Raw genomic sequence first — 19635 nt, 5'->3', positions numbered from 1 at the left:
CTGGCCACGTGACCCGGAAGTGTCTCTGGACAGCGCTGGCCCCTGGCCTCTTAAGTGAGATGGGCGCACAACCCCAGAGTCTGTCAAGACTGGCCCGTACGGGCAGGGGTACCTTTACCTTTACCTTTATGGGCTTAAAGCGATGATATACAATATCTTTATTGTCATTGTCCCATGCAGAACAATGAAATTGAAAAACTACATAAAACTACTACAAAACTACATAAAAATTCAAAACCCCTAAAAACTCTGAAACCCCATTTTAAAATACACTACACTATAGAGACCCCTTATGCTGCGTTTAGAACCAGAATTGCAGAAAACAAGGCTGTGTACCACAAAGTAGGAGCATACTGATAGTTCTATGTGTGTGAGCATCCATTCCTTAAAGGAACCATGTGGAAGCTGCTTGGGACGCAAGGCCACTGCAAACTGGTGCAAAGATGCTGCTGCTTTCGGCCTTTCTGTGTCCTTATTCCGCAGAAGAACCTGTTTTAAACACAGCGATGCGAAAACACCATGTTTACCTCCTGTATTCATTCAGAACAAGATTTCTGAAAACTTCCTTCAAGACAATGTTAAAAGATTCCATGATTTCGTAACACTCCGCTTCCGGGAACTTTTCTAGAGAGAAAGAAGAAAATTGAAACGAAACCTAAAACACAATGCTTATTTCCCCCAACTATATGACTAGAACAGAAGTAAAAGGAATTTGTAACAGTAGGCGTCACAACTTGCTTTAAATTTTCAGTTAAGAAGAAGAGTTTGTATTTGATATCCCGCTTTATCACTACCCTAAGGAGTCTCAAAGCGGCTCACAATCTCCTTTCCCTTCCTCCCCCACAACAAACACTCTGTGAGGTGAGTGAGGCCGAGAGACTTCAGAGAAGTGTGACTGGCCCAAGGTCACCCAGCAGCTGCATGTGGAGGAGTGGGGAATCGAACCCGGTTCACCTGATTACAAGTCTACCACTCTTAACCACTACACCACGCTGGCGTTGGCAGGTTTGATGCTCAAAGCACCTAAGAGAATGGCTGGGCCATAAGATGAAGACAAAGAGCTGCACCAGTCTGGAGCCGACACACGGATTATCCTCAGTGCTGTCATGAGACAGTAGTGGGGCTCAGCCCCTCTCCTGAAATGCCGCCCCTCACCTACAGGGATCCTGCTGGTGACACCACTGTCCACCTGCATGTTAGGTGGGCAGAATGGTTAGCTCTGCACCAGTGGAGTGAAGCTGGCATGAGCCCATGGGCAGGGACAGGTCCGCATAATACACACACACACCCCTTGGCACAAAGGGGGTTTGGATTACAGTGTCTGGCTGGTTTCTGTCTCTTTTCATTAAGCAGGTACACAGTACGCAGCCCAACACTAGCCAAGAGTATTCTCTGTGCCTTTGGAGGTCAGAATAGAAGTCTGGTTTGGGGTGGGGGTACATGCTTCTGTCTACAGCATCTTCATCTTCAACACCCACAACAGGGAGGACTATAGCATAGGCTTAGTTCTCATGGGTGCAATTCAGCCCAGACACATTTATCTCTTCGGATTGCAAAGCAGGGGTACATATGACAGATTGCTCCTCATTAAAAATACAATCCAGCCCCCCACCCCACTGGATGTCAATCTGATTTTCAATTTGCAGAGAATGTTAAGAAATGAGGTAAGAAGGATTAGATCATGTGAGACACACACACACACACACACACACACACAATCAGAAGTGGTACAGCCCCAACACAGGTTCACCATTGAGTAAGAACCAGGCTACTGCAAATATCTGTATCCCCAAGTCCATGAAAAACTGCCGAATGCAGAACTGTTAAGACAAACTCTAGCAAAGTAAAACATTTTAGAACATAGTATAGTCAATTATGAGTGTGTCTGACCTTTCAGCTGCTCTTCTGTTTCAAGTCTGATTTTGTTAATTGCTTCATCTCTTGAGATCTAGGATGTAAGATATCCATTGACACATTCTGAATTTTATTAAGATGAGCTATAGAATCTCTTGCACATCCTACGCTTGGGAGCTAATGTACATCAGCACGCAGAGGCCATAGAAACACACTTCCCTAGAGAGTCACGCCACTCAGTAGATGTAATCATAGAATTGTAACACTGGAAGGGACCCTGAGGGTTACCTGGCCCAACTCCAGGTAATGCAGGAACCTCAACTCAATCATACATGACAATGACCATCCAAACTCTGCTTATGTATGGTCTAGCTGGGAACCTGAAAAAGCTTTTACCCAGTGCATTCTCCCAATGCTTGCAATTTCTCCATGCTGGCACTGAGGCAAGGAAGAAGGGCTACCCCTATGCTATTCATATAATCAGTTATCAGAAATCAATATATTCATATAATCAACACATAATCAAGGCTCACACATAATCAAGGCTTACGGTATTTTATAATCCATTTTGAATCAAAGGGAAGCTGTGCCTTAGCTAACTGCATACTGCTTGAAACAGCAAAATTAGGAGCTGACCTTTCCCCTACAAACATCCGTGTACCCTGGACAAGGGGAAGACGTGAATCAGAGACAGTGGTACAAAATCCCCTCAGATACAGGCTAAATTAATCCACAGAACAGGAAGAGCAAAACCACAAAATCTCCAAACCCCCTGTCCTGTCATAACTAGGGGAGAGGTTAGGCAGAACGTCACTGCAAGCATCGGAAAGCAGAACTAGAACCCAGTGCTTGACCAGGAGCTGGTAGCATGGCAAGAAGCTTGCTGATTGGCTAATTTTCGCTGGCAATATCGTGACTGTCTCATGGTTGTTTCATGATTTATGATTTGCTGTGATCTGCTCAGGTATAAAGACCTCTGGATTTCTGTCAATCGGGGTCCCAGTTCCTTTTGGAAGAGATTCCAAACTGGGTCCTTATTGCCTGGAAATAAACTTCACCTTCTTATTCTCCACTGCTGAGTCTGCCTGATCCTTATTTGACACCAAGCGAGTACCCGCTTACGTTCACGTGCTTCAGCACCACCGATGGGGAACACTTTTAATTCCCACCGTATGCAGGCGGTTACCATTTTATGCTGGCCCTCAAACTTAGGGAGGAATAAAGCAGCAGAAGGCTTCTGGAGATACACTTCTTGTTCTTTAGATCGGGATGGGAGAGCGCTGTGGTGCAGAAGGGAGCAGGCCGATTGAGGCTACAGTAAGCGAGTGGGCAGAAGGGTGCTTTGCATTGTCGTTTACATTTCATCTAACAAGAGGAACAAATTCAGAGCAGAATACCTAGACAGGAGTTGTGTGTGCATCTCTTTAAACCGGCTGAAGCCAAACAACGAAAACCCGAGAAGTGGTTCAGGCGCAATTTACCAAAATGCATTTAAGTACTCACTTTATCATGCGTGAAGTCGGAAAACACAGCCGTGATCTTTCCAGATGCAAGGCTTCAAGCATGGGAAGGTGGGGGAGAAAAGAGAAAGACGAAAAATTATAGCCAAATCATACAGTGGTGCTTCAGGTTACATACGCTTCAGGTTACAGACTCTGCTAACCCAGAAATAGTACCTCGGGTTAAGAACTTTGCTTCAGGATGCGAACAGAAATTGTGCGGCAGCAGCGGGAGGCCCCATTAGCTAAAGTGGTACCTCAGGTTAAGTACAGTTTCAGGTTAAGAACGGACCTCCAGAACTAAGTAAGAGCTTAACCTGAGGTACCACTGTATCTGAATGCCAACCTAGTTGATCCCCATGACATTTAAAGCAGCAACACAGGACAAGCAGAGAAAGTAACAGGTGCTACACATAAATCCTAGCCAGACAGGCCAAGGCCCGGGTGACAGTTCTTCTCTGGTACCTCATTTATTCTGTCTCCAGAAGGATCCCAATCTGCCTTGAAGCAGACCACAAAAATCAAACAGCTGTGCCAAGAAGATGAAAAGAAGCATAACTGCAACACATTTTGCCCACCTGAGTCCCACATGTTAGGGGTCTCTCAAGCAAAGAGAAGCCTTGCCATTTCCATCAGTTAAATAGTGAGGAAGTTTACCCTTTCTGCTTCATCTTATGAACCACTACAGAGAAAACTAGAGCAGAACAGTGGGCACCAGACCACTGCAACACCGCATTTTATTTAAATACAGTGGTACCTCAGGTTAAGTACTTAATTCGTTCCAGAGGTCCGACCTTAATAATAATAATAATAATAATAATAATAATAATAATAATAATTTATTATTTATATCCCGCCCATCTGGCTGGGCCTTCCCAGCCACTCTGGGCGGCTTCCATAAAAACCAAAAATACAGTAAAATCACACGTTAAAAACTTCCCTGAACAGGGCTGCCTTAAGATGTCTTCTGAATGTCAGGTAGTTGTTTATCGCTTTGACATCTGCTGGAACCTGAAACTGTTCTTAACCTGAAGCACCACTTTAGCTAATGGGGCCTCCTGCTGCCGCCGCACTGCTGGAGCGCGATTTCTGTTCTTATCCTGAAGCAAAGTTCTTAACCTGAAGCACTATTTCTGGGTTAGCAGAGTCTGTAACCTGAAGCGTATGTAACCCGAGGTACCACTGTAATGCTGTCAGGGCATAAGGTATTTTATAGAACAATGGAAGTCAAAGGCTGGCACCTCTTCAGAGGGTAGAAGCGGCAGTAAAATCCCCTCCCCATTCCAACAGTCAATCACTCAATGAAGGTGTTTAGCTGTCATTAGGCTGTTTTTTTGGGGGGTGTCTCTTTCCACCCTAAATATTTTATTGTACTTCTGCAAACCTCAGTCCCTCCCCCTCTCACACATGGCTGTTGCTGTTTTGGCTGCATAAGCAACAACACTCACAAGGACTGGGTGGCAATTAGATCTAGAACAATACACAGTCCTAACGCAATACACAAAGTCAGCATGCGATGCGACCCTGAAGGCTACCAACATGTCGCCTTAGGCACTCGGAACACAATGGAACTGCAGCCAAATTGCAACAGTGCTGTAATTATTTCGGCAAAAGGTGTTGTGCCCATACTGAAGATGGGAAGGTTGAGGCCGAGAGGGAATTACTTGTCTAAAGCCAGCACCTGGTTTTCTACAGCACAGGTGAAATTTACAAGGAGAATTTCCAGCTTATTCTTTTTACTGGGGCACTAGCTTTCCAATCTGCAGTGGAAAGAACGATTGAATGCTGTTGCAGACAGGTATGAAATAAAGCCTATTTGTCATGAAGCAACAGAAGAAAGAACACCCCGCCAGAAAACATAAGATAAGACTGCTATAAGGCAGGCTTCCTCAACCTCAGCCCTCCAGATGTTTTTGGCCTACAACTCCCCATGACCCCTAGCTAGCAGGACCAGGGGTCAGGGATGATGGGAACTGTAGTCTCAAAACATCTGGAGGGCCAAGGTTGAGGAAGCCAGGCTATAAGGTGTCTCATGGCTGAGACTATGTTTCACTTTATACGTCTAAAAAGTACAATTGCTTTAAAGAAGAAAAAGCCTCATTCAGTGTAGGTCAGATTTTTGTTTCTACTCCTTATGCCTCTTCAACCCCTGCCATGTATTTGGGTGTTCCGATTCATTACTCAATTTATCTTCAATCCTCACTTTAATGCAAAGATGTTGGACAGACTCCAGCACTTCGCAGCCTCTCTGTTCAAGGCAGATTCCCAAAATATTGCTCAGGGTGGTTGTGAAGAAGATGGTGGAAGTTCAAGCTGATTCAGTAGCAGGTTTCCTACAGTTCACAGGGAGAACCTCACTGCTCCAGACTGCACGCATATGAAAACATCCCTCTTGCTCTCTTCAGTTATTGGACCACATGTGCCAAGTGAAATACAGCGGTACCTTAGCATGCGAACAGGATCCGTTCCGGAGCCCCGTTCGCATCCTGAAGCGAACGCAACCTGCGTTTGCACGTGCTGCGATTTGCCGCATCTGCGCATGATGTCATTTTGAGCGTCTGCACATGCGCGAGCGGCGAAACCCGGAAGTAATGCGTTCCGTTACTTCTGGGTCGCCGCAGAGCGAAATCCAAAAACGCTCAACCCGAAGTATGACTGTACGCAGCTTGACACAAATAATTTTTTTCCCTTAAAAAGAAAAAAAGGGCTTCTTCTTTAATTAAAATAAACCATGGGTTAAGAATTATTCATAATTCATAAAAGACAGTCCAACTGCCTTTACAGAGACGGTGAACTAAGAAGCTGCTTTCCCTTAATGCTGATATTTTTTAATACAACCCACTTTAAGCCCCAGTGAGAGTTGGGGGGTGGCTGGGAGAACACTTTTTTTAAAAAAAGGAAATTTGTGTGCTTTGTTATCCTGGTGGCCAGCTCTGTCCCGTTTTCTTCTCCAGAGACAAAAGGCAACATCAGCAGCTGGGCGGACAGGGGCCAAATGGGTCAAAAGATTCTGCCAGCTACAAAACTGAAAATTTCCCAAGATGAAAAGCACCACTGTCGTCTCTGAGCAGTATTTTGTGAGACACTGTTTCATCAGCAGTGCTAGCTAAGGACAAGGATGGTGGGAAGGACACAGTGAAAAGGTTTTAACGTTCTGTTCAGATCCCTTGCTCTGCTCTGCCTGTTACGTTCCCAAAAGCAGAGACGGGTAGCCTACAAGCCCAGTGATCAGGAATGATGGGGTTGGAAAAAAGCATCACCCAGAGGGTCACAGGTTGTCCATCTCTGGGTCCTTGCAGAGGAGGGGCAGTCCTAAAAATGAAATATTGCATATCCCTCCATATCCCCCACCAAACTGTTTTTTCTTCCACAGCTTCAGAATTTCAGGGAATTTCACATTCACCAAGGATTAAGCAAGCCTATTTTTACCAGCACAATTCAGGCTCCTACATACAAAGGAGGGTCAATAAAGAAAGGCAATTACTAACACAAATATAATTAAGTAAAGGGTACCAAACGGAAGAGAAAGTGATCAAGAGCTGGGCTCTTATTTAGCATATGAGTGGAACAGTTTTAATATATCCTTTTCTTTCCATATCATAGCAGCTTTTGTTGTGTTTTGAAGGTGGATGAAAATTTACGTAGCTGTATTTTAGATTTTTAAAATAAGGAAACCCTAAATTCAGCTACTATATCTGCAGTTGCAGCCCACGTAGCCCAGAAAACCTTTTGTGTACTTACTGCTTTGCACATTCCACGATCTGCTCAGGAGCAGTGAATAGCTTTTGCACGGTTCTCTTGGCAACGCCCTGTTCCTTTGCCAGCTGTTGTATGCCTTGAATTATTTGCTGGGTGTGCTTCACGCCCACTTTGATAGCATGGCAAAAGTCCTGCTGCAATACGTTCTCGGCAGCAGCTTCCAACATCACTATTTATTCAAATTCAGAGATGGGAAAGTCAGTCACAGCTGTCTTCTTTGACTTATACTATCAACCAATATCACAGAGAAACCCAAATGGCCAGTGTGGATTTTGAAAACAGAAGCTAACAACTTAACCTGCACTCTCAAAACGCAGGTCATTTCATTATGACATTGATCCTGACGAAGTAGAACCAGTAAGCCATGAGACATCACATACAGTCGTTTGAATGCAACAGCCTGTTGGATCAGACCAGTGGCCCATCTAGTCCAGCGTCCTGTTCTCACAGGGGCCAACCTGAAAGCAGGAACTCAGCCCAACAGCAGTCTCCCCTCCTGAGCTTTCCAGCAACTGGCAACCACAGTGGAGACAGATCATAGCCATTGTAACCTTATCTTCCATGTCTAATCCTGGTATGCCCTGCGGAGGACCTTAAGGTCCACAAATGACAACATTTTGGAGGTCCCAGGTCGCAAGGTGGTTAGATTGGTCTCAACTAGGGCCAGGGCCTTTTCAGTACTAGCCCCGATCTGGTGGAACGCTCTGTCCCAAGAGACAAGGGCCCTGTGGGACTTGACATCTTTCTGCAGGGCCTGCAAGACAGAGCTGTTCCGCCTGGCCTTTGGTTTGGACTCACTGACCCTTATGTTTCCCTCCCCTTATGGTCTTGATTTATTGGCTACTTTTAAAATGAGGCTGTATTTTAAATTTTAGCCTGTATTTTAAATTGGGTTTTTTTCTCCCCCCCCCCATAATGTTTTTGCTGTGGTTTATTGGTGTTAGCTGCCCTGAGCCAGGCTCTGGCTGGGGAGGGTGGGGCATAAATAATAATAATAATAATAATAATAATAATAATAATAATAATGTCATCCAGGTTGGTAGCAATCACTGCTAGGGCTGGGCAATATATTAATATATTGTCCAAAACCGGTTTGACGTCCATATTGTGATACCAAATCCGGTTTCATAATTCTTGATCTCGCAATGCATCTTGAATCGTGTGTGTATGTGCTGTGTGAAAAACCCACAATGTGGGGGAAACTTTGAAGCCAGGCAATGCTTCTCTCGATTCCAGCATTCCCTGTTAATTCTGCCAGCTCAGCTCTCCCGACTCCTGCAGAGGGCAGCGAATCACTGGCAAAAATCACGATGCAGGGAAAAACGTGAAGCCTCTACATACTTCCATCCTTATTTCAACCATCATGATATATCAGTATATCACGATGCTTTGCTGGTGATATATCACGATGTTGAAAACCAGATATTGTCAAGCCCTAAACACTGCTTCTCCCAGGAGCAAACGTTATAGTTTAACCATGTGCTGTGTGAAGAAGTATTTTCTTTTGTCTTCCAACACTCAGCTTCATTAGGTGTTGCCAAGTTCTAGCTCTGTGAGGGAGAAAAACATTTCTCTATTCATTTTCTCCATACCATGTGTAAATTTATACTTCTATCATGCTTCCTCTTACTCATCCTTTTTCTGAACTAAGAAGCCTCAAATCTTGTAACCTTTCGTCATAGGGGAGTTACTCCATTCCGTTGATCATTTTTGTTACCTTTTTCCAACGCTACAATGTCCTTTTTGAGGTGAGGCAACCAGAAATGCACACGGTTTTCCAAGTGTGGTTGCACCATTGATTCAAAGAAAGACATCTTACCTACAAAGTTTCAGTCCCATTAATAAATTTAGTGAATGACCTCAAAACCGAGGAATCAGGAAACCACTTAAGTTTAGAACTGGTTCATACACAGCAAAGTCCTTCAACACATCTCTCAGTCCCTCAATGTTCAATGCAAGAACCAGGAATTATTGCACCTGAAGTTATCTAAAGTGATACATGAAGTCTAACTGCAGTGTTTTGATCTGTGGTTGCTGACTCACACACACATGCTAGTCATCGAGTGATGAATATGCGTATGTGAACCAGCCCTTGGAGAGTGGCGCACACTGGTTTTCAAATGAGCCTTCCATCTAAGCCTTCTCTCGGTGCTGCCACTCTCACAGGCAGGTTTGGCAAAGATGCAGGAGAGGGCCTTCTCGATGGCTGCTCCCAGACTTTGGACCTCCCTTCCTAGAGAGGTTAGGCTGGCTCCCTCCTTGTTGTCCTTCTGATGGCAGGTGAAGACTTTCTCGTTCCAGCAGCCTTTTGGGAACCGACTGTTCTTAAGGAAAGGGCTGGTGCTGTGATATTCTATTAATGTTTTGTTATTTTTAAGTACAGTGGTACCTCTAGTTACGAACTTAACTCATTCCGGAGGTCCATTCTTAACCTGAAACTGCTCTGAACTAGAGGCGTGCTTTCGCTAATGGGGCCTCTTGCTGCCGCTGCACCGCCGGCACACAATTTCCGTTCTCATCCTGGGGCAAAGTTCTCAACTCGAGGTAACTCTTCCAGGCTAGCGGAGTTTGTAACCTGAGGCATTTGTAACTCGAGGTACCACTGTACTGATTTTTTTCCTGTCCTTACTAACATCTAATTACAGGCGGGAAAAAACCAGTCCTTAATTTTTTTAGCTGTAAGCTGCCTTAAGTCCCTTTTAGGGAAAAAGGTGGAATATAAATAAATGGGATACCAGTAATAACAATAATCACAAGGCTGACACCTGCTTGGCTTTAAAATAGCATAAAATGGCTTCATACTATACTCTGACCATTTTACTAGTAAATAATCCATTTGAATCACTTACCAATTTGGCTACGAGGGGCTCCAGAGACCACTAAATCCAACGTGCTAGAAGACATTTCTTTCCGTGTGGGATTCACAACAACTTCGCCGTCAATCAGTCCTACCCTCACAGCACCTGAGAAGATACTCCATAAATTAAGATATTCCGTCAGTTAGCTTTTTGCAACTAAGGCAACACTAGCTTGTGAGGTTACTTTTCAGATGTGCTTTTAACACGGAAAAGCTAATGCGGTTTGGGAGAACTGCTTAGGGCTTGACGATTGATTAATTCAAGCGATTTTGCTGTGACACACAAGTATTTCAGCAGCTGCACTGCTAAGAGAGCTGCCTACCCTTAGTTTGCCTGTACTGGACACAACTGATGAGGATTTAGCCCTGTTCAAACAAGTACAATACAACTTGGCCTATCTGTGCTTTGACAGAAGGCAAACTCTGCTCTACGTAGTACATAGCTCATGGTGAACTGAGGAACTAGTTCCCAGGGGGCAACCTCCCTTGCTGCACAGCTAACTGCAATGAGTTCCTAAAGCAATTTTTGATACAGCAAGGAGAGGTTGGACAGCTGTTCAAGTAAAGACGAAGCAGAACTCCACTGGGCAGACAAAATTAATGGACTATGCAGAATTGGACAAAATGACAGGAAGGATTCGAAACCTGCGGGACCAGAGATTTACAGAAGATTGGAAGAAGTATATGAATTAATTGAAGAGCAACTGTAATCAACAAATTACGCTAGAAGGACTACAAGAAGTTTTGTAAGGAGAAATATACGAAGTGTTACAAAGTAGAAAAAGATAGAGATATTGGTTATGAGTTTGAAATGTAATAGGGAAGATAAGAAATGCATACTGAGAGATTAGATTGGAAAATTTTCAGACAGGATTGATGGAAGTCAAAAAATTGAATAAGATGTCAAAGTATGTTTAATTACTGTTGAAAATGAAATGTTAAAAAAAAACTAATAAAAAATTATATTAAGAAAGAAGAAGCAGAACTCCACTGTGCTGAAGGACAGGAGCAAATCACTGCACAGGTTGCACAGACTGAATGTTAATTCACTGCGGGCCAGATCTGCCAAAAAACCCCAAAAGGACAAGAGCCCAAAGGAACCAATCAGATAGCCATGAGAGGTGTGCAAGACAGAATGAAGTGGGCCCTGAAAAATCTGACCACAATATTACACTTTATTATGCTCCTTAGTAAGTACTGAACTGGATCTGAGTCCAGAGTGACTGGAGAAAAAAGGAAAGACAGGATTATGGGAGGTATTCAAGTCCTATTCAAGTCCTTAAGGGACCCTGCTCATATGTGATCTGTCTATTTATATGAAAGGACGTTTTGCTGTACAAGTGAATCAGGTTTATATTATTTGTAGCTAATGTCTGTCTGTTACTTGTTTTTAAATGAAGCTATAATTGCCAATAGCTATGCAGCAATAGAGGGACGCAGGTGGCGCTGTGGGTTAAAGCCTCAGCGCCTAGGGCTTGCCGATCAAAAGGTCGGCGGTTCGAATCCCTGCGGCGGGGTGCGCTCCCGCTGCTCGGTCCCAGCGCCTGCCAACCTAGCAGTTCGAAAGCACCTCCGGGTGCAAGTAGATGAATAGGGACCGCTTACCAGCGGGAAGGTAAACGGCGTTTCCGTGTGCGGCTCTGGCTCGCCAGAGCAGCGATGTCACGCTGGCCACGTGACCCGGAAGTGTCTCCGGACAGCGCTGGCCCTTGGCCTCTTAAGTGAGATGGGCGCACAACCCCAGAGTCTGTCAAGACTGGCCCGTACGGGCAGGGGTACCTTTACCTTTACCTTTTTATGCAGCAATAAAGACTGACTACTTTGGAACTGGCCAATCTTGCAGCTACAAGGATGCTCTTACAAGACTGAAGCAAGACTAATCTAGATACAGTGGTGCCCCGCAAGACGAATGCCTCGCAAGACGAAAAACACGCTAGACGAAAGGGTTTTCCATTTTTCGAGGCGCTTCGCAAAACTAATTTCCCTATGGGCTTGCTTCGCAAGACGAAAACGTCTTGCGAGTCTTTCCCCTCCCCCCCCTTTTTCTAAGCCGCTAAGAGCCGCTAATAGCGCTAATCCGCTAATAGGGATGCTTCGCAAGACGAAAAAACCGCTAGACGAAGAGACTCGCGGAACGGATTATTTTCGTCTTGCGAGGCACCACTGTATAACGTTAATAAACCAGCTCAGAGGAAGAACATCTCTTGAGAAGTTGTAGGAGTGCAAATATCCAGAGATGTAGTGATCAGGTGGGATTGCTATGAGGAATTATAACAGATCTAGAGTAAGCCATCTGTGTCAGCAATGAAAGCATTGTGTTGTCTGGGTTTAAACTATTTTGATATGATTTTTGATCAATCCACACCTCTGCATCTCTGGCCCTTTTGACTCTACTGCCCATTTCTCTCTCCTCACGTCACGTACACAGCAGTACACAGCAGTTGCTTCGCCAGGCAGGCAAACTGTGCCATATAGATAAGAGGGCAAGTTACTTTGATGTAGTTTTCTTATATATAATCTTAAAATGTTAGTCTTAGGGCCATGAAACAGATCTCACATGAAGGTGATAGTGATTGTTGTCCTCCTGGCCATCCTTCTTATCATATGTATTGCTTGTTTATTACCTTGGGGTTGCCAGATGCACCCTTTCGTAGTTCTCAACTTATTTACCGCCCCTTTGTAGTTCTCAAGTTATTTACTACCCCTTTGTAGTTCTCAGCATATTTACCCCAATATATATGCATGCTAATTAGTGTTGTAGTGTAACTTTTCCCCCACGTGGGGTTTGATATGCTCAGAGGAAATATGATTGGTTCTTACGAGCACTGTGTAAAAGATTCTTTTGCTAATAAAATGGCCTGGTGAGGGGTTTATGCACTTTTCTCCGAGAGCCTTGCTGGTCAAAGCCTCGTGTCTTATTTTTAATCAGGGTCCAATCCTTCCTTTACTTTGCAAACGCAACAGAAGTTTCAAATATTCATTACTGGGTGCAAACTTTGATAATATGGGGGGGGGGGAGGTAAGCCCACCCTACATAATCGATCACAAGACACATACAAGCACACCATTTGAATGGCAATGCTCATCAACCGGGAGGGGGGGGGGCGGCGGCTGGCCCCCTCAAATATTTTACTGAGTGTGTCTGTGTGTGAAGGGACCTTGGCCCCTAGGAACTGGCTCTTATGATTCATTACAAGTTTTATTTCCCCATTCTTCTATACAGTGGACGCTCGGGTTGTGAACGTGATCCGTGCGGGATCACATTTGCAACCTGTGTCTGCACACGCGCGGGTTGCGATTCGGCGCTTCTGCGCATGCGCAAAGTGCGATTTAGCACTTCGGCGCATGCACGACTGCCGAAACCCGGAAGTAACCCATTCCGGTACTTCCAGGTTTCGGCAGTCCAAAAAAACGCAACCTAAAGCGGACGCAACATGAGGCATGATTGTACAGTATATGCTCTGATACATTCAATGTATCAATGACTTCAAATGTATCAATGACTACTTAATATCTATCCTAGGTGAGGGACGGGGGACACAATGTAATCTAGCCTCTAAAGATTTCTAGCCTTCATGGTGCCTGGATTTTTAAAGCTTTTTAAAAAAAAACTAAAAAAAAAAAACTTTACAGCTTCAAACTGGTGAGGTTTGCTTTCATTTCTCATAAACTTGTGCCATGCGTTTTCAAACAGATGCTAAATTTAAGTTAATGTATCTTTACTCACCAATGGGACCGTTCCATGGAATATCCGACAAAGCAAGGGCTGCGGAAGCTAAAAGTAATTGAGATGCATTACTTGAAAACTCTTTACACCGTTTTGCTAAGACTAACTATTCTTGTTTACAAAAAACAACATTTACCTCCATTGATGGCCAGCACCGCAGGATCGTTGACACCATCTACAGCCAAAAGATTACAAAGGATCTGGGGAAATCAAAAGAAAAGTTGATGCATGATTTCATGTAGAAGCCCTGTTCATGTATATGGAGGCACCAGGTCCGTATAGTTAAAGCTATGGTTTTCCCAGTAGTGATGTATGGAAGTGAGAGCTGGACCATCAAGAAGGCTGACCATCGAAGAACTGATGCTTTTGAATTATGGTGCTGGAGGAGACTCTTGAGAGTCCCATGGACTGCAAGAAGATCAAACCTATCCATTCTTAAGGAAATCAGCCCTGAGTGCTCACTGGAAGGACAGATCCTGAAGCTGAGGCTCCAATACTTTGGCCCCCTCGTGAGAAGAGAAGACTCCCTGGAAAAGACCCTGATGTTGGGAAAGAGGGAGGGCACAAGGAGAAGGGGATGACAGAGGACGAGATGGTTGGACAGTCTTCTCAAAGCTACTAGCATGAGTTTCACCAAACTGTGGGAGGCAGTGGAAGACAGAAGTGCCTGACATGCTCTGGTCCATGGGGTCACGAAGAGTCAGACACGACTAAACGACTAAACAACAACAAAGTCCAACAGGTAAGCTTCTACCCGCAACTGGGCACGCGGTTGCCCAGAAGTTGCACGTTTAGATTTCTTTTCAGAAAGCTCAAGGCAAAGTACAGCTGCTTAAGGAAGGAGACAAAACCTCAGGGGCAGGGAAGCTCAGCCACACTCCAAACAGACATGGTAACACCCTATATCGAAGCAGCATGCAAAGAAGGCTAATATTATTCAAGGTGTTGGGTGACAATCAAAGTTAGTCATATTCAGAGCAGAACAAATTAAATCAATGGAGTTAAAATACTTAAATGTGGTCTACTCATAGAGTACAACCTAGCTGGGTATTACCCGTTATAGACTGTGCACCTATGGAAGTTGAATAAATGAATTTCTCTACAAATATAAAGGCCATCAGTAACATTTAGGTAAGGACTATCGCCTTACATGTGTGCTTCCACACACACTCTGAATGACATTGGGGTTCCTGTTTTGGATTTGCCCTCCCAACAAAGATGTGTCAGGAAGACCATCTTTATGTTCTTTTAATTCCCCCATGAAAAACTGTTCATTTAAAAAACAGAGGTTCTTATCTGTCAGGTTTACCCAATGTACTGTGGGATTGATTTCCCTTAATGCCCTACTGATTATTTATTATTATTGCTGCTTGCTTTTTGGATTGTTAATGTTATGTTGTCCAATAGTGATGTTATTCATTTTTGCCTTGTTTAAAAATTTAGGAGAGGGATTTTTCCAGAGCCAAAGTTTTAAGATATTTCATTTAATAAATACCTTTTGGGTCCCCTATGTTTCTCATTAATTATTTTCTAATATACTGTAGAAAGAGAACACAACTGACTATTTCAACACTGCCGCCTCTCACAGGGAGGCTAACTGGATCCACAGCATCCCTTCCACGTACAGAAGGGCTCCTTCCATTCATGGAAAACAATGAGACCCAGCAAAGTCTTCTGTTGGAGGAAGCAAGGTAAGGCGAGTGACATTTCCTACCTCATGCAGTCCCTAACACCCCTCCCCCACTGCTTGAGAGTTACGGAGTTTTCCACGGGGCCAGAGGAATTGGCAAAGATTGCCTTCCTCTCTTCCTCCAGCAGGAGGATCTCATGAATGAAAGAACGCTGGGTCCAACCCAGAGTGATATTTCCCACATTTCTTTAGTAGAAACATACAGTGGTGCCCCACAAGACGAATGCCTTGCAAGATGAAAAACCCGCTATACGAAAGGGTTTTCCGTTTTTCGAGGCGCTTCGCAAGACGAATTTCCCTATGGGCTTGCTTCGCAAGACGAAAACGTCTTGCGAGTCTTGCGATTTTTTTCGCTCCCCCCCGCCCGTTTTCTAAGCCGGTAAGCCGCTAATAGCCGCTTAGCCACTTTGCCGCTAATAGCGCTAATCCGCTAATAGGGTTGCTTCGCAAGATGAAAAAACCGCAAGACGAAGAGACTCACGGAACGGATTCTTTTCGTCTTGCGAGGCACCACTGTACAAAGCAGCTATTTAATATTGGTATCGCACTAACACCACACTAGGAACTAGGCTAGAAGTAAAAAGTGATCAAAGTAACTTACCTGTGTATCATAATAGTAGCCTGCTGGAAAGAGTGGTCTAATGGACCGATCTGTAAAACAGTATTAAATATTTAAGGTCCTCTCTCTCTCTCTCTCTATGTCTAATTGTTTTCACAAGCTATTCATATTGCAGTGGATAGGGACATAAAACCAGTTAAGACAATCCCCTGATGCAAAGCAGGACTGCCTTCCAAAGACCATCTCCTGGGATCCAGGCAAACATGAAGATCGTATCCAGGCAAGAAATCAGTATCATTGGTTTCCATGGAAGAAATGCATGCAAGGCTCAATTACCTTGGAAGCCAGTCCACTGAAATCAATGAGATTTGCATCCAGGTTAGAATGTTTAGGATCAGGTTTATGTCATCCCAAGGTAAGTAGCACTTAAGGCACAATTTCCCCTAAATATATTAAGGAACTACTGCATCATGGGGAAAGCCTTTAAAAACAAAGTCCCCCTTTTCAAATTTCCAAGAAATTACTGGAATAGTTATAATAGAACACAGCTCAGACTTATAGTGCATACCTATTACTCTGCTTGTAAGAATTTCTTTATCAGTAGAGCTCAGTTCTCTTCTCAGATAATTGGTAGGAATTCTTCCTGCTGCAGCAGCTTTTTGTCGATAGTCAACCTTACAGAAGTGACAATATTATTGTTCCCTTTTATTTTATTAAGCACAGGACACTTTAGAAAATCACAAGATACCAATCCAGTTTATCTGATTCACCCAGAACAATGAAATAATTTTATAGACTTTTGTCTAGAAATGTTTTAACTTGGTTCTTTGCAAGATATTTGCATTATAACAAACTAGTATAACTTTATGCATTATGTTAAATACTTCAGTGCTACTCACCACCAAAGGCATGAATTGAGATGGAGAAGGCTTCGTTTTACTGACCGCTGTCACCATCACTGATGTATCACCTAGCTTAATTTTTTTTTTAAGCGGGGGAGAAAGATATTAGGCACATTTCTTCAGTACAGAGTAATGAGATATCAATCTCTTTTTATATTTGTTATATTTCTGGAAAGATGGGCAAAATGTATCAAACAACTGAAACATATTTCAATGGTATATGGTTACTGAATAATTTTCTACCTGTACTACAGCACATCCATCAGCGAATCGGGCTAATTTTCCAGAAGAGATTTCTAATTTTCTGAAGAAAGGAAATTAAAGAAAAGCTTCATTATGTGAAAATTCATATTTCTCTGAAATCTGTGTGGCAAGGGGCTGCATTATTCAGCTGACAGGCAAACAGATCCTGCAAATGCCTGTAGGCATTTCACAATGCTATAGTTAGCAGGTATGGAAAAAGGTACCCCACACATGTTTAGAGAAACTTTCATTTTACTATAAAACTGAAGCTGGTCAGCTGTGAGGGAAGAGTCTGCACAAGTTTTGCTCATATTTATATACATATATCTTGAACATGTAACAACAAAAATGAAATAAACATTACCAGCTCACGTTAACAATTAAGAAAAGCGCTTTCGACCTTTGAACACGTCTTATCATCAACCTTGTTTGGATGCCTATTTATACGTTTTAAGTCAGGACTGATGATTTTTACCGCACCTGCTCAGAAGTGACAGCAACGTGGGAACATGTTCCTGCTTCCACCTTGCTTTTTTAAAAATTTCATCTTTCCCCTCCCCACATCGAAAGTGATCACTGGGAGCGGATAACATGAAACGTGGCAAAAGAGCTATGCGGACAAACGTTAAACTGCATCAAACTCAAGGCTGCTCCTTCTCTGGAAAAGAAATGGAAAAGTATAGTGGTGTGGTGCAGCAGTAAGAAAACCACAAGCACGTTTGCAAAGCTAAGTGGTGTCCGGTATGGTTTCAAATTGGATGGGGGGGGGGGGGAACTGACTGCACGTTGAGATTCGTTTGGACTAGGTCACCCTCTTGCCAACAAAGGTCTGTATAGTTAAAGCTATGGTTTTCCCAGTAGTGATGTATGGAAGTGAGAGCTGGACCATCAAGAAGGCTGATCGCCGAAGAATTGATACTTTTGAATTATGGTTCTGGAGGAGACTCTTGAGAGTCCCATGGACTGCAAGAAGATCAAACCTCTCCATTCTGAAGGAAATCAGCCCTGAGTGCTCACTGGAAGGACAGATCCTGAAGCTGAGGCTCCAATACTTTGGCCACCTCATGAGAAGAGAAGACTCCCTGGAAAAGACCCTGATGCTGGGAAAGATGGAGGGCACAAGGAGAATGGGACGACAGAGGATGAGATGGTTGGATAGTGTTCTCGAAGCTACCAGCATGAGTTTGACCAAACTGCGGGAGGCAGTGGAAGACAGGAGTGCCTGGCGTGCTCTGGTCCATGGAGTCACGAAGAGTCGGACACGACTAAACGACTAAACAACTAAACAACAACATAAGAGCAAATGCTAAAAACAAATGGAATGAAAATATGCAGGAAATAATACTATGTTAAAATAAACCAGAGAAGGAGGTTGAGGGAAGTCCGAGGGAGGAAGGGAAACTCTTGAAGTAGTGAATTATTTGTTATGATACAAAACTGGAAGAATGGAAAATTAATAAAAACGATCACAAAAATAAATAAATTCCCAACTGCAGGCAGACTGTTACAACCTATCCTATCTTCAAAGGAGGCCTCTTCCAACCCTGCTATTCTGTGATTCTTCACTATGCAAGGCGGTGAGGGCAAAGACACTCTGCACGTGGCCAGAGGCAACATCAAACACCCCCAGGAGTCAGGCGAGGCTTTGGGAACGGATTCCAAGGCTGAAACCTGGTAGGTTTCAAGCCCTGGAGGAAAGGAAGAGGATCACACACCGCTTTTTATGTGCAGGGGAACCAGTCACCGCTGCCTCTCTACCCCTTACCTGCCCCCCACGTCCACAGACACCGCTTTGGGGCCTCCAGCAGAGCTCCACAGGCCTCGAGCCCGAGCCAGCCGCGCCAGGCGGAGGCAGCCCGGACCCCTCAGCCAGGACCCCATGGCGCCGCTACCCCGGCAAGCGCTCGCCCTCCGCCTCAGCCACGAAAGGCAGACTGCGCTGGCGGCCGCCATGACACCACAGTCGCCCGGCAAAGCGCGACCTCCGACCCCGCACTCACTTCGCACTAAGGCGCAAGCCGATTGGCTTCCCGCGACAAAAAACGCCGGTGAAAGGGGCGGAGCAAAGGGGCGGGCCAATGAGAGCGGAGCTGTGTTGAGGTTCGATTTCGATTCCCCCGAAAGCCAGGGAGAAGCCGGCGACAGTGCGCACGCGCCGGAGCTCGCCTCTCAGTGGCCGGCCCGATGCCGCGGCTGGGCCAATAAGAGGAGACTTAGAACGCCGGCGGCGTTTTCTCGCTCTCTTGTTCCTGGCAAGGGGCGCGGCGGAGCAGAGGTTCGATGCGCGTTCTTTCCCGCAAAGAATTGTGGGTGCTGTAGTTCTTTTTTGGTTTTGAATTACAAACTTTATTGAAACTTTTTGTGTGTGTGTAAATCAGTTGGGTTTCTGGCTGCTTTTTGGACTACAATTCCCATCACCCCGATCACTGGTCCTGATAGTTGTAGTCCAGAAACAGCTGGGCACCTAAGTTTGGGAAATGTTGGAATTATCTAGTTCTGCATCTCTAAACTGTGCTGGCATCCATCTGTGTTGGAAGACAATGGA

General features: G+C 44.4%; 1 protein-coding gene across 2 annotated transcripts in view; it reads right to left on the bottom strand.

The window, feature by feature from the left end:
• Positions 1 to 19066, bottom strand: part of PNPT1 (polyribonucleotide nucleotidyltransferase 1) — a 42446-nt gene extending 23380 nt beyond the window's left edge. The window contains exons 1-12 of one of the 2 annotated variants that reach the window (XM_079968608.1): positions 18856 to 19066; positions 17091 to 17151; positions 16845 to 16919; positions 16514 to 16619; positions 15988 to 16037; positions 13833 to 13896; positions 13697 to 13744; positions 9962 to 10075; positions 7095 to 7281; positions 3358 to 3409; positions 1891 to 1948; positions 528 to 624 (exon numbers count right to left, since the gene is read on the bottom strand). In XM_079968608.1, coding sequence (XP_079824734.1) covers positions 528 to 624; positions 1891 to 1948; positions 3358 to 3409; positions 7095 to 7281; positions 9962 to 10075; positions 13697 to 13744; positions 13833 to 13896; positions 15988 to 16037; positions 16514 to 16619; positions 16845 to 16919; positions 17091 to 17151; positions 18856 to 19043 — 1100 coding nt within the window. In that variant the 5' untranslated portion in view covers positions 19044 to 19066. The remainder of the gene's footprint in view (positions 1 to 527; positions 625 to 1890; positions 1949 to 3357; positions 3410 to 7094; positions 7282 to 9961; positions 10076 to 13696; positions 13745 to 13832; positions 13897 to 15987; positions 16038 to 16513; positions 16620 to 16844; positions 16920 to 17090; positions 17152 to 18855) is intronic. The other variant, XM_079968609.1, reaches the window with a different exon arrangement.
• Between the last annotated feature and the right edge of the window lie 569 nt (positions 19067 to 19635).

The sequence above is a fragment of the Podarcis cretensis genome (genome assembly GCF_951804945.1).
Source record: "Podarcis cretensis genome assembly, chromosome: 3".
In the NCBI taxonomy this organism is placed as follows: domain Eukaryota; kingdom Metazoa; phylum Chordata; class Lepidosauria; order Squamata; family Lacertidae; genus Podarcis; species Podarcis cretensis.
The sequence above is the reverse complement of the archived record's forward strand: the minus strand, read 5'-3'. Positions and strand labels throughout refer to the sequence as shown.